Genomic DNA, 23952 nt, shown 5'->3' with positions numbered 1-23952 from the left:
ATCAGGTTATTGGGAATCGTTGAGGTTTGTAGTCCCTGAATTGAAGACAGGAGGCGATGACGGGCTTAATACTGGTTTACTAATAGAAACAAAAAAAAAAGCATCAATGGGTAATCAGGCTAATGTTAAACCTTAAAGGGACAGTTTAATGTACCCATACTATGCATATTAAAGTAACCCTAACGTTCTGTGGGTACCTTCATATCCATTTTTCTAAAACAAAAAAAACACCTGGCACAGAAGAGACTGTCCTCCTTGTCCATGGTCCGGTTATTCTTGCCACTGATTGGCTGCTTGAACCAGTCCGCGGCAGGAAAGTGCTCCCATTGAGGTGAATGGCAGCACTTTCCACACATGGCAACAGGGGTCTGATGGCGCTGTAAGTGAGCGTATCACGCGGAGCGAGATGTGTACAGAATCCACCCCTGCCCATGCATTCGCAAAACAGACCACATTAGTGAGTTAAAAAGTGCAACTATTGTATGCATTAAAGTGCATATGATGGCAGGAGGGTCCCTGTAAGATGACGTGCGACATGTGATGTTCTCACACCCATCTCAGATACCCCGCTACCTTCACACGTGTGATTTTTATTTATATATTCACAACCCTTTAAATATTTGAACTTGAATTAAAAGCGGGGTAATATGCAGCTGATACATTATAACATAGCTCTGGCTGCACGTGATGAGGCTTTTACCGGGTAAGTGCAACGTCTAACCACAACATACCACACATTGTTGGTCCAAGAAAAGGATATAAAAGGATTTCTGACGTTGTAACATTATCATAGAATAGAAACATAGTAGCAAACTAATGATTAAACACAACTGTTAAGGGCCACCATAAACACCGCTAAACACCGGAGAGTAGCCAAAAAGATAACTTATGCATCGTGTACGTTGAAGTTTATGATGAATATTAAGATGAAATGTATGCCCACGCTGACCATCAGGCATACTGCTCAGGCTACCAAGGCATTCCATGTCCCCTTTGCCCACAGTGATATCAGGAATACTGCCCAGACTACCAGGGCACTCCATATGCCCTTTGCCCGTGATGTCATCACGCATACTGCCCAGGTTACCAGGGTCTTACTTTCAACTGTTGCCTGTCCAGTCTACTCTACTGGGATCCTAATGCTATAATGACTACATCCACAGTCAAAGTAACAACTCTGCTCTTCTAACATCACAAACAAAATGCATAGCCTCGGGCGCCGCACAGCTCTCACATACCAAAGAACTGTATTTATTCGGCACATAAAGAAAAGCCGATCACGGTCGCTTTAAAAGCAACCTGAGGGGTCCTAGGCTTCCACATGCAAAGGGGGAAGCACAGACCATGGTCTTAACAGCATCACGGGTACAGCTGCAGAGTGACTCACGCCCCGCAATTAACACGGGATGGAGGAGGAGGAGGAAGGAGGGACTATTTTGGAAAACGGAACCTTTTTTTTTTTTTTTTTCTTGTACAGTTTACCAGTTCTAGTCTCCACGGCAACCATGGGGCTGAACAGCAGTGGAATATGGAAGTGGGATACAGTTGTCTTTTAACCCCTTATTCGCAGCATTCCATCATATCCCCAATGTCCCTGGGAGAAAGTTGTGGTCACCATGGTGTGCCACGACCACAAAGCGAGGCGCACCATCGGTCGGGGACGTCAGCTCTGGAGGGGGCTGCATATAAGAGAACGAGAGTGACAGCAGACACCGTGCTGCCATCGCCGCGCAGTGGGGCACAGCCATTCGTCATCTAATTGAGAAGGTCGAGTGCGTGGGTCAAGCCGTCCTGCTGGCAGATTGAGCGTTTGAGAGGCTGACGGCACATGCAGCTCTGTAGCCGTACTGCAGAGGAATGCACGGTCTGCAGGCTGACGCATTATCTACACGTATACCAGGGAAACCGACGCGGTGAACGCCTGCCGATACACTTCGGCGGAACTGCCGCCGCTCTCCCGTTTAACCCCTCGGTTCCAACTACACCGGCCATCCCAGCAGCTCAGGACCTTGGCTTTCTTTAATGACACTTGGGACAGCCTAACTCTTGGGATACGCAGTTACAGAAAATGATGTCACTTGTAACTAGTAACACTGAATTTGTTACAGTTTAGTGTTTTAACAATCAACTTGCGGAAAAAAAATGGGTGGGGGGGCAGATAATGAAGGAGTCTGATGCCTTCTATAGGGTATATAGGGTATATGGGTTCAGTGACTGGGTACAGAAAATCCTAGATAAATTACTGGCAGTACTGACATACTATGAAGGTTATACATTAATCATAGAAAAAGCCAAAGATGAATATAGATTGGTGACGCTTGGCTGATGCACCAGGGACATGGCCAGGGATGGGGGGTTATTTCAGTGCGGCCCATTTAACGGTCCCCAAAGGCTTTCGTGTAACCTCCAGGCTGCGTGAAAAACCCATAGGTCCCCCTGTGATACGTACACCTTTTCACGTACACATCATACGAACTAATGGAATTCTGTGGGAAGCTGTTGCCTTAGGGACACCGAGTGGCACTCCGTTGGCGATATGGGTTGCTAAAGTCATAGGCATTGTCCTATATTGTAAATTATATACCTTCCAAAATTTCAATTGGCTAATGAGGGACACTTATTTTAACCCCTTAAGGACAATGGGCGGTTCCTAAACCCATTGAAAACAATGCATGTACGGGCTTTGTCATTAAGGGGTTAAGGGGTGCGGTTAGAGGTGTGGCTAGAAGGCAAGGCATTACCCATTGCATGTAGAAGAATATTTTAATGTACATTTTTTATTCATTCATTTAAATATACATTTACAGCTGTTTCTATACACATTACTGTTTGGGACTATAGAACCTGGTCACACTCTCATACCCAGCAAACATTCTTAGCTCCTATAAAATAACTTGTGCTCCTAAGAGGGACTGTCTCTTCTAAACAGGGACATTTGGCATAACTCATAATTAATTTGGTAGAGGGGGAGACTTCCCACCCTGAAGAGTATACTTTGTTATTTCTCTTTAAGAGGGCATTTAATTAAAACACACAAATAAAAGAGAATTGTAGTTCAATCTCATTTAAGTTTCTTATTTTAACTTATTTTTTGAAAGCGAAGCAAAGTTTAAATATTCCTTCTTGCTAAAAATCCACTAAATCATCATAGGATCCAGATTCAAAACGGAGTTCAACTGACATTGTCAAGGTCACCATACTTGATCTAAGCCACACGAGGCAACAAGGGAAATTCGAGTGCAGAGTCAGGCAGCGGTAAGCACTTATTTTTTTGTGTATTCATGGACGAAAGGAAATAACATCAGTAGAAAAAAAACCAAGATAAGCAAATTAATCAACTTATCCATAAAACACAGAAAACTAACCTAATTCCCCATCACATTTTTTCCCAATTCAACGATTAGTTGGCCTGGTGATCCCCACATCACTTAAGAGGACAATCTTTCTTTCAGGGGGAGCTCAGTCGGGTTGGACCTCAGAACTCAGTGAACCCATAGGCTAAGGGACCACTGGCGTGGACAAATGGCACCATGTGGGTAGCCAACCACACCAGGTCTGGTAAAGAGGGGAGTGAAATTCACAATATACAAAATGGACAAGAACATTGAGACCTACAGAAGATGATGAGGGTCCTGCCCAATTGAGCTTTACAATTATTATTAGGTATAAAGCAAAATGTAGTAGAATGTTTTTATACTTATGTTGTCTAGAAAAAATACTGATGTCTCCATATCTTTATCAAATTGCACAACATGTTCTGTTCAGACCTCCTCATTTCCCCTTGGTGTGCACTTCCATAATTACACTTTCCAGTATACCTCTGGCAGACCTAGGCTTCGGGTGAGTGGTCAGGGCTGAAGGCAGATCACCATACAGGGCACTCAAACTCCACTGAGCACAGCTGCTCAATGGATGATTTGGGGAGATCTGAGATCTGATCTTATAACCAGCCCATTTACTACAGAGCTCTGTGCCTAGACAGCAAAGCCCCTACAGTATCTCATACCTGGTGTCACACGTCCTATAACTCCATATCCCCACAGAAGTTAATGGCAGGTGATGAGCGGCTTCTAGAAGAGATGTCCTGGGTTAGACCTAGGGCCATGCTAAAAATATCACTTTCCTCCAATTCCAAAACAAATATCAAGCTTACTACTAAATAAAACCCAAAATACAGTTCAGCTGGAACATACCTGCCCCCCATCCAGCAATATCATTCTTAATTTGTGTTTGGTTAGAATGTAGAATGTTCCTAATGTCATACCAAATAGTCTATAAAACACACCAAAATGGCAGAGGCGGTAAAGAAGCTCCAGAGCTCCGTTATCTGAAGGTGTAAGAAAATATCACAAACTCCCACCTCATCTCCTGGCATCAATGTCTCTCCTTCCATAGCAACATCTATCTACAGCGCTTCTCCTAGCAACGCACTGCCAAAGATATGCTTCTACCCGGCAAACGAAAGGATACCAGGGGGGCAACACCCATATACCCCCGCCAGACGCTATACTGAACAGAGGTTAGACACCAGGTAGACCATAGGACCATGACACCTTCCCCATGGTAGGACTATGACACCTCATCCATGGTAGGACCATGACACCTTCCCCATGATAGGACTATGAAACCTCATCCATGGAAGGACTAGGACACCTCATCCATGGTAGGACTATGACACCTCATCCATGGAAGGACTATGACACCTCATCCATGGTAGGACTATGACACCTCACAATGAGCAGATGGACACATAGAGGCGGACAGTTACAATCACCATCCGGGGTGTTTCTGAATTCAAATATAAAATATCAACCACGGATGAAAAACATGGTGTATGACTGAAAAATGACCCAGAACGGAATTAATAAAGGTTTCAGTGGAATGCGCAATAAAGGCTCCACGTCTCAAGTTCACTAAAGACCATGAGTTGGGCCAATTCCACCGCTATAAGCCTTTGATAGACACGGTTCTGGAGAATTAGCTTCTGAGTTATACTCTGCTTCATCTTGGGAAGATAACCAACTCTCCGTCTGTAGGAACGTGACAAAAGTAACATCTCCAGACCATTTCTATAGGCACAGCATGTATAGAGGTTATTTACGCAGCCAGCGGAGAACTATACAGGGTTCTGTGCTTGGTCTGTGGAGGAGCTACTCTTGGAAACCGAGCTAGGTGGAAATTCTGGACCAGCAATACTCAGTTAACTGGTAATTTCAGCTTTAAATAAAGGGCTTCCAAAGCCACCTATATATCTGCATTAATAGAATATAGAATTGTCCGTCCATTTAAAATCAATCAGGTCACAGTCTGGTCTCAGTTTATGGCAAAGCTTCCTTATAAAGGTCAATAATGTGTCAGGTAATAGGCATCTTATACTGATGACCGAACTGAATAGATCTCCGTAGCAGACCCAAGATCAATTTGTGGATACTGGATATAACAGGAAGCCACCTACAACATTTTTATTAATATTATTTATTGTTTTATACAGCGCCATCATATTCCGTAGTGCTGTACAGCTAAAATGAGGTTCACGCTATAATTGTAGAACAGGGTAAAATGTCAAGTTTTCAGTTGTGTTAGATGTAGTGAAAATGGACAAGAGAAGGATACAACAGAACATGAAAACCAAAGGCATTGAACACAGACAGGCCTTATGATTACAAATAACAACTTTGAACGTCTTCCCTGTTATTTTACTCCACCGTCCCAAACCATTATGGGTTAACAGTGACGGGGACATTGCAGCCACCTGTCAGGCTTCTCATACTCGACCCGAGTCACTTTGTCTGAGTCACGTGCACTATTCTTAAACTGACGTTTCAGCGAGTAGATAGGCGAGGGCCTATCGCCACAATAATTATCAGCAACTGGCAAACCCTCCCACCTCCTGGTCATCGGGTAGAAATGTACCCGGCTCCTTCCTGCTGCCAAAGGAGTGATTCACGCTTTACTCACGACGTACCCTCCCTTTGTCATCCATTATTAGTCTTATCCTTACACTCATGTGCCCCCCCCCATTAGACAGCTATTTAAATGCCAGCCAATGGTTGCTTTTGGTCCGTGATTTATAGCCCACGTGAGGATTACACAGAACCCGTGATTTAAAAAAATATATTTATATAAAAATAATGACTATTCTCCACGACAAAAAAAAACAAAAAACACAATGGAACAACACATCCAAAATTCTTCTGGTGTTCGGTACGTGCGGTTGTTCCTTTTAGGTTTTTTTTTTTTTTTATTTGCTGGGTCTGCAAAAGAAATTTCCTGAGGAATGCTGGTTTTGAATTAAATGTGAGCCATCGGATAATTGGAACAATTACAGCCTTTGCATTGTGTAACTTTTCCCCTCTGTGTGCGCGCTTCTGAAAATAAACTATTTCAAAAATAATAAAAAGCCACATTTGGAATTGTTACACGGGTAATGATGAAATCTCCGGTGGAAAGGGGGGGTGGGGATAAGAGTTAGCAAAATTAGCGAGCCAAAGAATTTCTTAAAGGCAGGGGCCGACGATGGAACAGCAGTATTGAGATCAGAGCTACAATTACATCAGAGACAGCCATTTTTATAATTATCGGGGCCCACACATGTTCCTGGGCGCCCAGCATGGATTGAATCACTGGGTCTAACCTAAGGGAGCTTAGACGGTTTAGCCCTAGAGGGAGCGGCATACAGCGCTGAAAAGGTTAAAAAGTACCCCCCTATGCACACACATACACACACGCTCACCCCACCCCGTGAACGCCAATGCTTTGCAAATACATTCAATCCGTATAAAGAATGAATGGTATTTGGAAACCACACTATTTGGACGTATATATTTTCTTTCGTACTTCCAGATGTTATTTTTTTTTTCCTCCAGTATATAAAAGGCACCAAGCTATGCTATGAATAACCGCAAAACTAACAAGTCTCGTCTAAATTGAGCTCCTTGCAAAGTTATGCTTTATTGAAAAGACCAATTTAACACCGAGATAATGTGCTAGGAAGACGTAATACACAAAAGCTCTATTCTACGGAGCCGGTGACGTGCGTGGAAAGCACACGGTGTATCGGCCCTCGCAAAGTAACAGTGTTTCCGTACCCTGCATATTGTTCAAATGTAACAATAATTTATACAGGGTCCTTGGCTTTATACAACATTGCACCCCCATGGCACAGACTTCATTAAAGCACCTTTTTCTGCCTTGGGGATAGAATATTCCACATTTGCTATATTATGTTTGATTAAGGGCCCACCCCTCCCCCCAGTCATTAAGCTCCTCCCCTTCCTGTTCACATTAGATAGGTTTGCTGTCCAACAAGGTCGTGGTTAAGGCAGGAAAAGCGTGATCAGCAGGATGCGCACTCACCTCACCGTCCTCGAGTTCTCCCCGCCTGACCTGAAACAGAAAGAAAGGAAAAGAGGATCACAAAACTGCATTAAATCACCGAACACACGCACCGTCCGGGGGCACACGCACCGTCCGGGGGCACACGCACCGTCCGGGGGCACACGCACCGTCCGGGGGCACACGCACCGTCCGGGGGCACACGCACCGTCCGGGGGCACACGCACAAACTGGTTTTAAGAGGCTAATCTGTTAAAACAGCAACAATTTAAAGTGCAGTCCATCAGGAGCATCCAGTATGACCACCAGTTACGTCAACAGCTTCCAATAGTCCCTTGGGGTATCGGTCACAGGTGAAATATCTTCTCATATGTAGGACCTTCTCAGGTCTGGTTGCCCTCAAATGCTCCATCTTCTGCTCCTTATGGAGGATTAGAGGGGACAGAGCCAGGTCTAGCCATGCTCTACAATGTGCAAACACCACTTCCCCCCCAAACAGAGATCCGAGGCTGCCCCAAAACGCCAAATAGCGAGCTGGGGTATCAGGTGCAAACCTAGAGTGTTCCCAGGTATTCATATGCTACAACACCGGCAAACCCAACTCACACTCACTACCACTGGCTAAACCACAGCCGCGGATAACGTAAGATACGGTAGTCTGACCGTCTTAAAAAAAACGACAAAACAAAGGAGGAGCATCTCACACTGCGAGAAAACGTCAACATACACCACAAGTTATATCCCATATCCCAGCGCCATAGGGGAAAACGCAAACATTTATATCTGTACCCAATGTGAATCATGGCTGAAGTACAGATATGTAATAGGGAGGATCTGATGAGATTCACATCGGACATCTCTAGTGGCCTCCATCTTGTCCGGCACGAGGGGGTCCCTTTTTTTTTATCTCCCCACTAACAACTTTTTGGGTTCTGACTGGATAATTTTGGACGATGTTACTTCTATGGCAACTTTTTGTGTCCAATCGAATTTTACCTGTATATGTTGCTGCCAAGGTATGGGTGAAATATTATTGTATTCAAAAAGTTTTTATAGATTCCGTCTAATTGCGCATGGAAAAAAAAAAAAGTTTCTTTTTACTTAATTTAAAAATAAAATAAAAAAAAGATATCACTAAAATACGGAAGATAAATATCTAGATGTGTCACCGCAATATGGAAAACAAGTAACCATGTAGATGGGGGGGGCAAATACATTTGAATAAAAATATAAAAAAAGTTAAATATGTTACTAAAAAGTCACTACGAATAATCACCCGAGACTAAATGAAAAGACGATGACAGCTTTCCGTATTTAAAATCGCATCGCCAGTTTCCAGAAGGCTGGAGGGATCATTTCCTGTCACACTCTTAACTTCCTGTCGTGCCTCGCAGCAACCTCCGGTACAGGAAGTTCCCAAGATTTAGTCTTAAAGGGAAAGTACACCAAATAAAAACCCATGGATTTAAATGAAATCAGATACCGTATGCTAAGCTCTACAAATAAGGAATATTAATGGAGACCAGCTTTTCAGGGATCAGCATATAGAGGTAAAACATTATTTATTCAGTATTCTAATCCATCTTTTTGGATAATTATCAGGGCATAAATTTCCAGACATGAATAAAAGCCTTTAAAAAAAAGCTGGGGGACAACGACCAAGGCATACTTTTTATCAGAATTGTGGTGTCCCTTTTCCAGGATACCTGGAGGAATAAGACAATATTTATGGGTACGTCAATGAGCGGAATTGTTATTATATTATATATATATACATACATACATACATACATACATACATAGACACACACATTTTTTTTTTTTTATTATTATTATTATTATTATTAATTTATAAAAAAAAATTGGGGCATTGCACACGCCAAGACGCTGGCGGTCCTACAATCAGGACAACTGCTGGCACATAAGCACTATGGCTGTGCCCGGCAAACGTTGGCAGCCATGTAATGGGCCAACCAGTTTCCAAGGATGGAGCCGCTCTGGAGCGTGTACGAGGACCCATCCATCAATAAACGCCATAGTCACGGGTGACATGGAGGAAGCAACCACGGAAAAGAAAGGGTAACGCTGTGTTGGTGCGGAATATGTTTTTTTTTACGTACAGCTTTGGGTATGAAGATTGTATGCCAGCATGAAACAAAGCGTGAGATCTATTTACTGTGTTCTGCTTGTACAGTTGACTGTCTCTTTAAAGATGCACAGAAAAGCGACCCGTCCGGCTACCGCCAAGCCCAGCAGTCGAGAGATTTGAATCATCCACACGGCAAATAAATAGATATTCATACACAAGCAGGCATGCAGCTCTGTGCCCAGAGAAGAGAGGTGTGGGCGTCAGGACAGGCAAGTAACTCCCACTCCTGCAGCGTGATAACATCCATAAATATTCATATGTTCAGCACTCCCGGAGAGGGCTGCAGCTTCACAGGATGGGAGCAGCAGCCTGGAAGAGACTCCAGCATGAGTCTGAAACAGGCTCTCTGCAAAGCCAAAACATGCTATAGGAACACAATCTGAACAGGGTATAAAGCGGGACTCGAAAGGCTCACAGGGACAGGCTGTTTGGACACACAAGGCGCGACGATAAAAGAGTGCGAAGGCCATAGCTGCCAACAGTCCTGACCACGACTTATGCTCCTGCAGTTGGTCGCAATACGAATGATATCGCTTGGTGAGAACATGGTGGCATGGCACACCATTGCCCATGTAATACGTGACCTGGTGCGGGATCGTCTGTATGTGCTAATCCACTGAAGAAAGGCAGCGGATGAGAGATTGACATTAAATTTCCAAACTTTACCAGTTTTGGTGATGCCCGGAATTCCTGTACCCATGCGCGGTAGCCAATACCCATCGAACATCCAAGTGAAATATGATGGCGCTACATAAATCAATAAGTAATAATAAAATGCTTTCCTGTAATAGAATGATCCAATACTCCGCAGAGTCTGCACATACTAATGACGAGTAGAGTATTTGAGATTACGTGAAATGCTAGATCTCCGTGGGTTACTAAGGAAACTGAATTATTTAACAGTTCGGATCATGTAATCTGATAAAGTAAGTATATACAAAAATGATGCAGAACAAAACAATAGGCTCTGCTTATAAGCACATTATTCTATAGGAACTTCATTTTTAGAAAATGAAAACGTTATGACCCATGCTTAAGGTTAAAGAAATAAAGATGGCTGCCCCCATAGTGTACCCTTAACCCCTTAATGACAAAATGCATTGTTTTCAATGGGTTTAGGGACCGCCCATTGTCCTTAAGGGGTTAAGGTGCTTTTCGAATACATACGTTCTGCATTTACTATTGCTTTGTTCAGGGTACACAGCCATGAGATATTGGATTTGGGGAAAGACGAGTCCCTTTTTGGTCTACTCGGCCTACATTTTTATTTGAATTTAAACTCTTTGCCATACAAAGAGTTATTTAATAATAAAACAAAGAATAAGAGGTGGCCAGAGTAGGACGCAAATTCCAGCAGCTAGGGTAATTTCTTTATTACAAAGTTTTTATTATTCATTTTGCTCTCTTGTATCTTTGGGAAGGTGCGGACAGTATCTGTATGCAAGGATTTCCAGTCCCTTATTCCAAGTCTTTTTCCCCAGATTGTAAGCACTATTGGGTGTTCTTTCTAGGTATTTAACCTTATACACACACCATACACACACACACGCAGTCACGCAGGGTATTGTTTAGTTCACATAGTATGGTCAACGGGACAAAGTGATATTTTAATGGGGAGCAGGGGTAGGGGATTGTGGAGCAAGGACCAAAAAAAAAAAAACTATAGTCAAAAACTAGAGGGTGAGTGGCTTGTGTGTTGTTAAGAGTATCTCTTCACTGAGAGTACACTCGATAACAATATATCGATACTTATAAGGATATAAATATAAGAAAGCCAAGGACGAAAATTTGTTGGAGGTCTAAGAGTAGCAAACAAAAAAATAAAAAAAACTTTGTTACATTTAGAATTTCAATGATAAATAAAACCATAACACAATAAAAAGTGGTCAGGCTTTGGGCACAAGGTTATAAAATGATTTACAACTCTGGGGCTGTACAACCCAACCTCTGCTGACTGCATGTACCCCAATTCTTCCTTAAACCCTGGTGAGTATTATTATACGGAACCAACAATCATCGGCATACCTGGGCAACGCCGCTTCCCAAGGTCACTAAGGGGAAACTCCAGGTCGCGGGAAGCCCCACTCCCCACCGGTTTCCCCATTAAAAGTGTCCCGCGATGCCAGCAGCACCACCCAATGACGTCAGCGGGACCACCCGCAACATCAGTGGAGCCCCCTACTCGCGTCCCCCGAGGAGGGCGCTCCGGTTGCCAGGTATGATCATTGGCAGTCATGTCTCGTCGCTCTATGTGTACTAAGAAACATATAGACATATAGACCCCCCAGTACCAGAGATGAATGAGGCTTTAAATGGCCACCTTACGCTAGTGGCCTCACCTGAGCGTGCAGCCTTGCACCGTGACTACCTGCTGGTAGGACACCAACCGCCTGTACATACAGGAATCCGGGTAGCGATCGAGATCGCCGGCCCCTCTAATGAAACCTGTTTAGCCAAATGTTGAGCTCTGCATTCCTGTCAAAAATTAACATGCAATGAATCAGAGTGTGGGAGCCGTATCTGCATACGCCTGTAGACGTGGATCTGAGTCATTACCTGCTCTGTAAGGCTTTAACGCCGCATACATTTTCCAACTCTTATATACAGACATACATTCATTCATATCGTCAGAACTCTTACTTTTTTTTTTTTTTTAAGACCCCCTATAGCGTGTGCTCTTGGTTTGTCGATCAATGTTCTCCGTTCTGGAGAATTTTTTTTGGAAAGGAAGTATTTTATGTTATGCGAATCGGTGTCAATCCCCCGTCCTAGAGCGCCTATCCACCCACCTTTACGAAGGAAGCCACCAAGGAGAAGCGGTAGCTTAACAACAAGGTAGAGATAACATAACGGGGCGGATTAATTATGGAGATCCCGAGGACAGGACGTTACGATGACCGTTCCCATGGTATGTGCAGAAGGCGAGATCCCAAATCCCATCAAGAAGGGCCACATAGACCAAGCCTAATGGAGGCTGTCTCCGAGCAGCCCTGGTTACCGGCGGCACATCGGATAGGCAAACAACTAATATAGGAATACCGTTTTTTTTTTGTTTTTTCCCCCGGAGGGGGTATTCTGTAGAGCTGAAAGCCGTGGTAAATTAATCACTCACACTAACAGAGGGCATTCGGTGTGGCACATGCCAAGCCCAGCGGAGACGAGCCGCCTCATTACCAGAACAAATACATTTGGTTTCTCGGGGAGGAGAAATTATTTAATTACAAGATAATTTCTTGGTCTAGAGCCTCGCGGATCACCGCGTGAACTCGTTCCGTGCACAACAAAGTTCCAAAGGAGGTCAAGTCGGAAAACGAAAAAAAAGGTAGCAATTTAAATTCAAGATTCACAAAGAACTGCTACGGCTCTGCAAAAAAAAATAAAAAATGCGTCGTTTGTGCTTCATACCCAAAGTATCAAAAAACGGAGTATTTCGTTGTTACGGCTAAGTTGCCCCGGTCTCCATAGTGATGTCTGGCACGTGTTCTTAACGGTCCCGCGTTTAGATTATGTATTAAAAAGACTATTAACCAGTTTGTACATGTTAAGAGTCCTCTACACTTATATATATATATATATATATATATACACAGGTGGAAATATATATATATATATATATATATATATATATATATATATATACACACACACACAGGTGGAAATAAGAATGTAAAATATTGATATGTAACTGTTTTTCGATTTAATGTTTTTATACGCATTAAAAAAAATTTGAAAAAATAAATAAATAAATAAATGTCTGTTACAAATTGTCACAATTGCAGAATACCAATAATTTTTCATAGTCCCTAAAATATTTAATCGCATACACGGTATAATTGAGGCTAAGCTACACACTTAAAGGGATAAAGATGGCTCGTCCGCTTTTGCGCTGTAGGTCCGTGTAACATGTTCTCATGCGGTTAGCGTGAAGAAGGAGCCTCAGGGCTTACTCCTCAATCTATATTTCTCCTTCAAATAGTACAGATCAGTGTGTGCGTCACGGATCCGTGAACATACGATGAGGGTACGGCTGCCTCTTTAATGTGCGCCCCCCCCCCAAACAGTTTTGCCTAAAGCTGGCGTCCATAAGACTAAAGAGCATTAGGCAGGGGTACAAACGGCCTCTGCGTTTGTTTAGTCGTTCATCCATTTCTGTATCTGGCAGCTTTAAAACCCAGGTGTTAGAGAATAAGCAACCCGCTGAAAGCCCCTGGCATTCAAACAGTTAAACCCGAGGTAATTACAAGTGAATGGCTCCGTTCTATAAACACAGGGACTGGAAGGGCTGCGCGAGTGACTTTCCTCAAGGAGTTCTCTTTCTGCCCTGTGGCATCCTCCCAAGCTCTTGAACAGACAGGCTGGCGTGGAAGCAGAACAGATGCCCGTTTTGCCAGATCTCCTGAAGGCTTCTCGATCGCGCTGCCGGTTACTGCGGTGCCACCGGACATCTGCTCTTTACAGGCAGGGCGCAGGTAAAGCGGATGGGAGAAGACGATGCCCAGCGAGGTTCGCTAATGACCGCAGCCCACCGGCAGCGCAGGCATCTGCTCGGTACAGCAAAGCCGTTATTTTACCCGCTTAACACTAAACAAACCTCGTCTACCGGGTTCATAACCGATAAACCAGAACATGGCATTTACATATTTACCCCGACGCATGAATATGAATAGATGGCCGGGGTCATCGTGCTCTTCAGGAGAGGACACGATTGGGTACGTGCCTACATTTCAACTGAGCGAAAAAGGACACTTTTGCTTTATGGGGTGTGGTTAGGGGCGGGGCTTTGGCAAAACTTTTATGTAACTTTGTATCCTATTGATAGCCGTTTATGCATCTAAGTCACAAGAAAAGAATGTAGTGTATCTGCCAAGTTTAAATACATTTATTCGCCTTATATATATATATATCATGGCGTTTAGTACAACTGGAGCTGAAGCCCAACACCGGCCTCGCCGAGAGCGGACGGCTGAGAGCTCAGAATGTTCCTCTTAATTTTGAGGTCCTCACACACACACGCACACACGTGTACTTTCCTTATGTGTTGGGCTAATCTAGCTTAGCATAGCCCGACAACCCTTTTCTGAGATCTGGCACCACAAGACCACCTGGCTCGCCCAATTTTTAGGGCTGTAGAACCCTGCGATACCCTCATACCCACCAAACATCCCGACCTCCTAGGGATTTGAGTCTTAAGGATGGACAGATGTCTCAGCAGATCTTGTGGAACTACAACTAGCGTCATCCTCAAACTGTCTTTTGTCCAGTGACCTTCCAATCATGGTTGGATGCATTTATTACAGATAGATAACCGTTGCCTCTCTTCTCATTAAATAAAAATAGTATTTCTTCTGCGACAAGTTTACATTTATGGAGAATATTATGAACGTTGCTGCAAAGAACTCCGACCAAACAGCTGTACCAAATAGACAACCAACCTTTAAATGTAGGCCTAAATAACACACCCCAACTTTTAAATCTCAATTTAGCTGCCGACCACGAAGGCTCAGCTTGGACCCTCTCGTAGACGCTCACCGGGGTTTCATCTCACCCTACGGTAAATAAACCCTGCTTGTGCTCTATTTAAACCGCTCTCCATAGACATGTTCCTTCTAGAATGTAGAATTATCTGTACAGTTCATACCTCCGATCATCCTGTTTCCATCATAAGTACCAAAGGTTTTTTTTCTCACTCTCTGCTTTGTGTTCTAAGCATAAACCAATAAATACATTCACGGTGTTCATTTTCTTCACGCCCCGGAGGTGCCGTATCCACACTTAGCAGGTGACCGCACAGCAATCGGCTTTAGCCGGTGGACACCGGAGGTTGTGCAGACCTCCCGGCGCTTTGCTCGTACTTGGCAAACGTGCCGATAACGGCAGCGGTAAGCTCAGCGCGATATAAATAAATGCTGGAGCGGGTGAGTCACTGCTTGGCACTCCAGAAAGTCCGAAAGGAGCGCAGGATTTTTACCAAATTAACGGCTACGGAACAAGCCTTAACCCCTTATACCCCAGGCGATCGCTGTATATCTATGCAAATATTACTCAAGGTGAAATTAACTCTTTCAGAGTCAGTGGTGTAACCAACGCAATACCATTACTCTAGAGCTGGGACGGTTAAAGGGTCCCTACTATGCAACATCTAAATATCTTGCAGTCACGTACTGTGTTTTACATATAGATATACACAGATGTACACGAACACAGTAATATTTTGGTGCAGGAGCCTCGATATTCACCGATTTGAGGCCTTGAGGATGAAGAAGGGTATTTGTTGTGGGTTCCCCCCCAAATCACAAAGATCACCTTTGGGAACTTTGTAAAGGATCTTCAAATATTACCCTTTAATTATCCATCACAAACATTCTACTGCTCCCTTAATTCTGGCAACCAGACGGTTCTGATGAAGACCATTACTTGACAGCAGACAAACGCATTGGGGAACAAAAAGTCACCTTTATTCACGTTTACAGGCATAACACAGGATACTTACCTGCCATTGAATGCCGATGTTATCAAAGAAGCGGGCATCACAAAGCGTATGTAAAGAGCAAGGCTGCTACCACGGACTACAAAGAAATAAGGCTTGGTGGCAATGCCAACGACACTCATCGTGGGTAGAAACCAAAGCACCATTACCATTTTGTCAAGAAGGGAACTAATAAGTTAACCTATACCCTTCAAAATTCATATAAAGTCTTTGCAATGCTTATGAACGGGCTGGTAAGGTCCAGGGTCATGTATAGGTGCCATACTTTTGTTGTTTTATAGAATACAGCCCTGCTGGTGCGTCAGCATGAAGATCATCAGGAGATCATCAATGCTCAGCCAAAGTATAAAGTTCTATAGGATAACGAATCCACTATAGTTTCCAAACTCTACACTTTAAGGACGCAGGGTCTTCTCATTCTATTGAAGTCTACGGGGGAATAAATGATGACGCAATGTTTTTTTGATTATAATAATTAACAGGGCCCCTTCCTTAAAAAATATTCTATCCTTTTGGAAAGACGTCCAAAGGTTGCCAAATATTAATTCAGCTGTGAAAACATCTATTTAGCAAATCCCGATTTGAAAGATACGCCGGGAAAGGGTGGGTATTATTTATTCCCATACAAATTCCACAGCATCGGTCCTCTGCCATAGATAACCATCCGCACTGCAACGCATGCGCAACAATTTGAGGATAATTATTTTGGCGGCTCATTAGCGTAAGCCGTGGTGCAGTTACATCCCTCCCGGGATTTCATCAGGGGAACATAAAGAAGCGCAGAAGGACTAGGGTTCAAAAGAGGAACAGTCCTTCCTACACAGGGACACTTGGGAGGTATGCCTCAGCAAAGGTTAAACCCAGTGTGATGCAGGTACAGAGAACAGGGTACCGGCAGCGCAGCTCTGGGATTAAAGCGTTCAGCGTTTATTATTAAATACTCTTCTCCGCTAATACGTTCCGTGACTTTAACCCCAGTAAACATTACCATATTCCTCCCAGACCTTCTGCTCTCACGTTCCAACGAGCTGCGCTGAAATAAGCTTCCCCCGTGCAGCGCAATCCCTTAAATGGAAATTATACCCAAAATAAAGATTCATACGTGTCCGGCAAATATAAAAATAATAAAAAAAATATAAAAAAAAGAGTCTACCACCAAGGGGCTTTTTTCCGCCGGAGCGGGCTTCTTCCTGAAAACATTAGTAACTGGCCCGACTTAAATGTTTTTTTAAATCATTTAACAATTATTAACTTTTTTTGTGAAAACATTGTATGTTACGATGTTGCCATGATGATAACAGCCCCAGCAACAAAACAGGGGACCTGCGGCTATTTAGATTTTACCGCTGGCATATAAATTATGGTTTGACACGGAGATTGCCGGGTGAGCGCTGCTCCTCCGGTTCTCTGGGTCGCGGGAGCGGGGTCTTGACACGCCCCGCTCCCCGCCCATTTTTTCCTTTAAATGGGGGTGTTTCCCGCTGCCGTCATCGGGACCGCCCACCGACGTCAGTGTGCAGCCCTGGCCGTGTCCCGGAAGGGAAGGCTCCAGGTAGCCGGTAAAGTCCCAGCCATCATACGCATATTTATATTATCGTGTTCTGCATTCAAATTGAAAGTATTTCATGTTCATTCTGTGCATCTTCCGTGATATTTCCAGGGAGTCTAGACGAGTGTACATGCGCAGAAGGCTCTCCCATTGATTTTATGGGGCTCCAACGGGGCTCGAATGCCTTCCGTAGGTAAGCGTTCTTCCCTTGCAGGTAAAGAATGCATACTAAAAGTTCAAATTAAAGCAAAACAAGAATTTACACATTTTGTACCGGCGGGGGGCACAGAAACGAGGCAAGCGAGCCATGGAAGCCCACGAGGAATGCGCATTATCTCCACCTCGCTGGAACTCGAGCAGTTATCGGTCAGCGAGCTATATTTCTGGCCGATGACGGCTCAGGAAGAGGAGAGATTTCTCTCTGGAACGGACATACGCCGAGTCTGGAAGCCATGAGGCCACGTTCTCGGGTCTCCGGAAACCGCGCGGCTCCTGCTCAGAACCAACGCAGCAGCCAAATCCACGCGTGTTACTGAAAAACACACATTTATCAAATAACGTCTAGGGGTGTGGGGCATCTAACATATAGGGGGGCAATAAATACCGGACCAGTTCAGGCCCAAAGTATGAAAAGTGTTCTTATTACTACGACAACAAATGAGGGGTCCAATCAGCAGAACATTCCATTCGTCACCATGGTAATAAGGCCAGAACTGCTCTAAATAAAAATATTCCATCGTACACTAAATAAAAGAACAGATTATCATAGGAAGCTCAGGGTCATACGGAGGAATAAGATGGAATTGGGCTGTCGGCGCCTGTGTCCCAATGGCCCTTTATCGCTCCCATCACTCCTGTGTTTCAATGGCCCTTTATCACTCCCATCACTCCTGTGTCCCAATAGCCCTTTATCACTCCCATCACTCCTGTGTCCCAATGGCCCTTTATCACTCCCGTGTCCCAATGGCCCTTTATCACTCCCGTGTTCCAATGGCCCTTTATCACTCCCATCACTCCTGTGTTCCAATGGCCCTTTATCACTCCCATCACTCCTGTGTCCCAATGGCCCTTTATCACTCCCATCACTCCTGTTCCCAATGGCCCTTTATCACTCCCGTGTCCCAATGGCCCTTTATCACTCCCATCACTCCCGTGTTCCAATGGCCCTTTACCACTCCCATCACCCCTGTGTTCCAATGGCCCTTTATCACTCCCATCACTCCTGTGTCCCAATGGCCCTTTATCACTCCCGTGTCCCAATGGCCCTTTATCACTCCCATCACTCCCGTGTTCCAATGGCCCTTTATCACTCCCATCACTCCTGTGTTCCAATGGCCCTTTATCACTCCCATCACTCCCGTGTCCCAATGGCCCTTTATCACTCCCATCACTCCCGTGTTCCAATGGCCCTTTATCACTCCCATCACTCCCGTGTTCCAATGGCCCTTTATCACTCCCATCACCCCTGTGTTCCAATGGCCCTTTATCACTCCCATCACTCCCGTGTCCCAATGGCCCTTTATCACTCCCGTGTCCCAATGGCCCTTTATCACTCCCGTGTCCCAATGGCCCTTTATCACTCCCGTGTCCCAAATGGCCCTTTATCACTCCCATCACTCCCGTGTTCCAATGGCCCTTTATCAATCCCATCACTCCTGTGTTCCAATGGCCCTTTATCAGTCCCATCACTCCTGTGTTCCAATGGCCCTTTATCACTCCCATCACTCCTGTGTTCCAATGGCAATGTATTCGCTGTATTCGATGTAAGAGTTTAAGTTTAAAAGGCTAATTGATCGCTACAAACTCTTTTTGCAATTTTGTTACAGCCAGAAATGTCCTTGCTTTCCCATGAAAACAGCCAAGCGACCCCTATCTCCTGAGCGGTAGTGTGTATGTAAATGTGGGTATGTTTGAGGTTGTAGAAAGAACCTGTGAAGCTGGAGTTATAGGTGCGGATAACACACAAGTACCGCAAAGGTATCCCAGAGTATTAGACAGAGTGATACATGAGTGAACCACCGCTTGCTTCACTAGATCAAGAGCGTCTGAGCGGCAAACACTCTGAAAAGGGCTAGGAGAATACCAAACAGAATCTAGAATACGGCACACACGTGTCCACGCACACAAGACAAGTTACATGGCACATAGAACCACGTGTGATTCAACTACATCCATGGCGGTTTCCCACATTACATGTGCACACGACCGCAGGAATTAGTTAACGTGGCCAGCTGTAATCTCCCAAGTTTACATATTCTAGAGCGCAATCTCCAACGATCGAAGTCATCGTTAATGTTAACTGCAACTTAACGATTGTCACAATAAGTGTACGCTGGATCCGGCTCCCCCCCCCCCCGGCTTCGGAAACGGTAGGATCGTGGCAGGTGGTGCAAACTGTTTTGATCTAAACATTCTAGAAGTAAAATGACTGCAAACGTATACATCAAAAATACTTTACAGTAAAGTTTCCGGTTTATGTCAGCGACAAAGAAGTGCAAATTCCTTTGCGTTAACGATGCATGTTCTTAGGAGTCCTGGTCTGAAGCACCTCTACTGAACACGTTCTGTTTGGTCAATCTTGGCAACCAGTATTCCCTTCCAAAAAGCAGAGCAAAGTTTACTTAAGTTATTTGTGCGAGAGCCAAGTAAGCTTGATTACACAAAAGCAAAATGAGTTATGGCCACAATAAAAACCAACCATAAACCTAAGGAAATGCTTTTAGGCGGAAAACTGCAACGTAAACAGTCAAGAACCGCAATCAACACAAGATTTTCAGACGCTCGAAGATATTTTGGCCCATTGTTATCAATTTACAGACAGGGACCCGGTGGAGACGCACTGGGGGCTCCCGGTGAGAACAGATCCTGATCTTCAAGCTGAGGTTAATGGAGGGGACGGGCCAACGCAAAGCCTGGGATCTGAGACAACTTCTCAGGGTCAAGAACCAACAATAATCTCTCATTCACAAGTCCTCCAGTGTTCCACTGATCATACCTACAGGGCGTCTCGAGACATGAAAGAACCCTCCATCAAACCTCTCCCACTCAATATACTTATTCTCCCGGCTTTTAAAAAATGCAGATTAAAGAAACTCAACCTCCTACAAAAAAACTCATTTTCTTTACATGCCTGGCTACAAAACCTGAGGAGCACCTGAGACCCTGACAGCGCTCGCTGATTTATTACTGTGCCCCTTCCTAATGTGCTCTTTATCTCCTTCATTCAGACACTTATTTTTTGTGAGATGAGGTTCTATCAGCCCATGTTTAAATACCCGATTCTTAGAAATCTATTTTAACTTGCGGATGAGTTGACCCTGACCAATGAAACACCATCTCGAAATAAATATTTCTTTAGGATTTTGTGGGAGGGCATGCAGGGAACGATGGTCCTAATCAGTATAACGTTAGCCGTCATGGTCTCCTTGCAGTGACGGAGCAAAAGGCAACTCCATGGATGGACAACGTGGACGTGACCGAGATCTGGCCAAGTGGCCATCAGCAAGTATCTATTTAAAAATGGAGTCTATGCATGGCATGACAACTCCAGGGCAGATGTACAGGAGAGGACAGGTCCTTCAGGATGACAGCACTCAACTAAATAATAATAATAATAATAATAAAAAGTTCAACCATTCTGCCCCAAAATTATAATTCCATTACACGACATGAGTCAATAACCTTTGTAACGTTGGTCGTTCTGTGTGGGTTACGCCGTGAGACTTAATTCTGTCGAACAAGTCCCGTGCCAATGTTTTATTGGTATACGTGGGAGCGCGTGATCGGCGGCAGCGGCGTCTGCCAAGAACACCTGTTTACTTCGGGAGTTTATTAACGCTGCAGAGAAACGCAGACCGGCGATGCAAGGAGCCGTTCAACGTGCCAGCCTTGTGAATATCACTCATTACCACTTGGCAGTCTGCAGGGTACGGGAGAGGTGCGACGTTCCCTCCCGCCATCGATAAAGCAGATCTGATCTTACGCCGGCGCCGTCACAGAACAGCAAGGCCTCTTACTCGGAACAGGATGGAGGGGAGGAAAAACAATCAAACCAGGATGTCCGAGGCCTGCTTCAAAACACACTGGGTGTGTGGGGGTGGGGTGGAGCTCGCTTTAAAGAGACGGTATAATGTCCCTAAAAAAACACACCAAAAAACCGTATGCTCAGGGGGTTAATGTTAGACACCCCCGCCCCCCCGGGACGATCACATGTCCTGCACGGAACATAGCGGGTAGGTGGTCTGCGGAATCCCCTCCATGCAATTTAAAGGGACGGCTGGAGTGGCCCTTTAACTGCATTTGCCCTGCTGGTTCCAGGACATTCCCTACATCGAAATCAATCGAGGGGAAAAATCTCGGTACTGATTTTACGCAAATAGAATAGCATTAAACCCCTTCCCCCGTTTTAACCTCGTTCCCGCCAGGAGATCTAGAAATGGATTAATAACCTGCGGGCCAAATAGGGGATTATTGCAGGTCTGAGCCTAAAATCAGCTCGCTAAACATGTAAATAATCTCAGAAAAATAAGCAGGAGGAGATTTGAGTCAGAGCCCTGGAATGTGCTGAATTTCACCAAACTCCAGGATTTTCTCCTTTTTTTTTTCCCTGGAGAGTAGGATAACACGCATAGCAGGGGTTCACGTGTCCAAGTTCCTTTTAAAGAGCCGGTAAACATGTTAAATAACAGGCTTCTCGTGGTTATTTTTCCTTTAGCCGCGGTTTGTGCGTTTTCTGTACGTGTGCGACAGGACCACTGCGGACCACCCGGAAATCTCAACGAGACAGCGGCGGAGCGACAGCGCTAGCAAGAGTACACGTTAATCTCTCATAAACCATTTCAATATTACTGCGGCTCGTGTGTCTTTGAGACCCCCCAAAATTGAGACACCCGAGTTGACAGCGTGGCTAGATTAGCGAGTGGCCCCCTCCACCCCCAAAAGTGGGATAAAAAGCCTTACTGGGAACTCTCAAGGTTTCGCTTGGAGTCTCTGGTGGAAGCATTGCTTCCCCGGCACTCCGGGTCACTCTTCTCCTTCTCTTGGGCAGGCAATGGCATTTAGCCACGCCCAGTACCCACCCACTCCTCAAGTATTTAACGATATCCCCACCCACTACATGGCTAGCCGCTCCCAAAACCATTCCCTCACAAGACAGAGAGAAAGTCTCCTTAGCACCCAAATCCCTCTGTCCGTCTTCCATCCCCCGACGTTTTTAGGACCTCGGAATGTTTTTTCGAACCTCCCTCTGATCGGCACCAGACCAGCAAATATCTGGTAGATATAATTTAATGTTTATTCATTCTTAATTAAAATTACATATCAAAATTACATATTACACCGTTAGCAGGACTCGTCCTCCACTAGACCACTTTAGTGAACATCTGCAGCCACCGCTATGGACACACACACCAAAAATATACATCCCGCAAACGGATTATTGAGCAGAACGTCACGTTAGAATATTCCGGCATCAGCAGAGGCTGGACCATTATTGATTACGCCGCGTTACTTCTATTAAATTATTCATCCAATCAGGATTGTCGCGTTACGTAACTTTGAAGCAAATTCTTAAACTTGTAAAAAAAATAATACTTTTAGGAGAAGCTGCCGCTCCAGCCTGGTCGATCGGTGTGCGGTAAGTTGGCAGGTACGTTTTTTGTGTCATTTGTCGGCCACCTAGCTTCTCGGCAGCTGTACGCTGGGTCTAGTTACACGAGGAAAGCTGCCCCTGTGCATTTCTGTGAATCAGTCTGTCGTACGGCAGCCTCTCTGCGCCACGTGAGCTCGTGCCGCACACCTGAGCACACGCGGATCACAGACCGTGCCCACGGCCTAATCACACCAACACGACAAACAGATGGTGCCCACCAGACGGCCGGTACGAGGAGGTTTCCCCGCGTGATCTCCCCGGAACGCAGCGGCATCATAAACGAGAACGGGTTTACAAGACTCTGCGTACTCAACGCTGCACAACTTAAACACACAATCGAGCGAGACCCCTACGATTCAGAACTTCTCCCCGTTTTCTGATGTCCCCACCCTCTCTGAAACGCCCTCGTCGACACCGATGACCACAGAAATCGATTGGATGGAGGGCATAGGTATCACCCTCCTACTTATCTAAGTAGCTACCATGTGACAATGATGTAAATCGGGACAGTCTTGTGAAAAAACAGGACTGTTGGGAGGTATGGTATATGGCCAAGTGCAATTATGCCGCTGGCCGACACACCGACAGCCTAAGCCACTCCCCCAACATGGCGGATTTAGACTTCCATAAAATGGTGTTAAGGGCAAGGGCCAACAGATCAATCCTGACCCCGAGTGCAAGCCCCGGGCACGCGGATACCCAGCCACGATCCACTAAACACAGATTATCAGAAAGCCCCCGACGGAGCCCTAAACGGCCCCTTCATGGAGAACGCACATGAT

The 23952-nt window shown here is 44.9% G+C and overlaps 1 protein-coding gene across 1 annotated transcript in view; it reads right to left on the bottom strand.

Annotated features, from left to right (window-relative positions):
- LOC149284850 (IQ motif and SEC7 domain-containing protein 2-like) overlaps positions 1 to 23952 on the bottom strand; it is a 68803-nt gene that overhangs the window by 38144 nt on the left and 6707 nt on the right. Inside the window, exon 2 of the mRNA XM_089496022.1 lies at positions 7357 to 7386. Coding sequence (XP_089352148.1) covers positions 7357 to 7386 — 30 coding nt within the window. The remainder of the gene's footprint in view (positions 1 to 7356; positions 7387 to 23952) is intronic.

Source organism: Sceloporus occidentalis, unplaced genomic scaffold, assembly GCF_023333645.1.
Source record: "Sceloporus occidentalis isolate IW3139 unplaced genomic scaffold, rSceOcc1.0.p SCAF_87, whole genome shotgun sequence".
NCBI classification, from domain to species: domain Eukaryota; kingdom Metazoa; phylum Chordata; class Lepidosauria; order Squamata; family Phrynosomatidae; genus Sceloporus; species Sceloporus occidentalis.
Note: the sequence above shows the minus strand (reverse complement) of the source record. Positions and strands in the feature narration are given on the sequence as shown.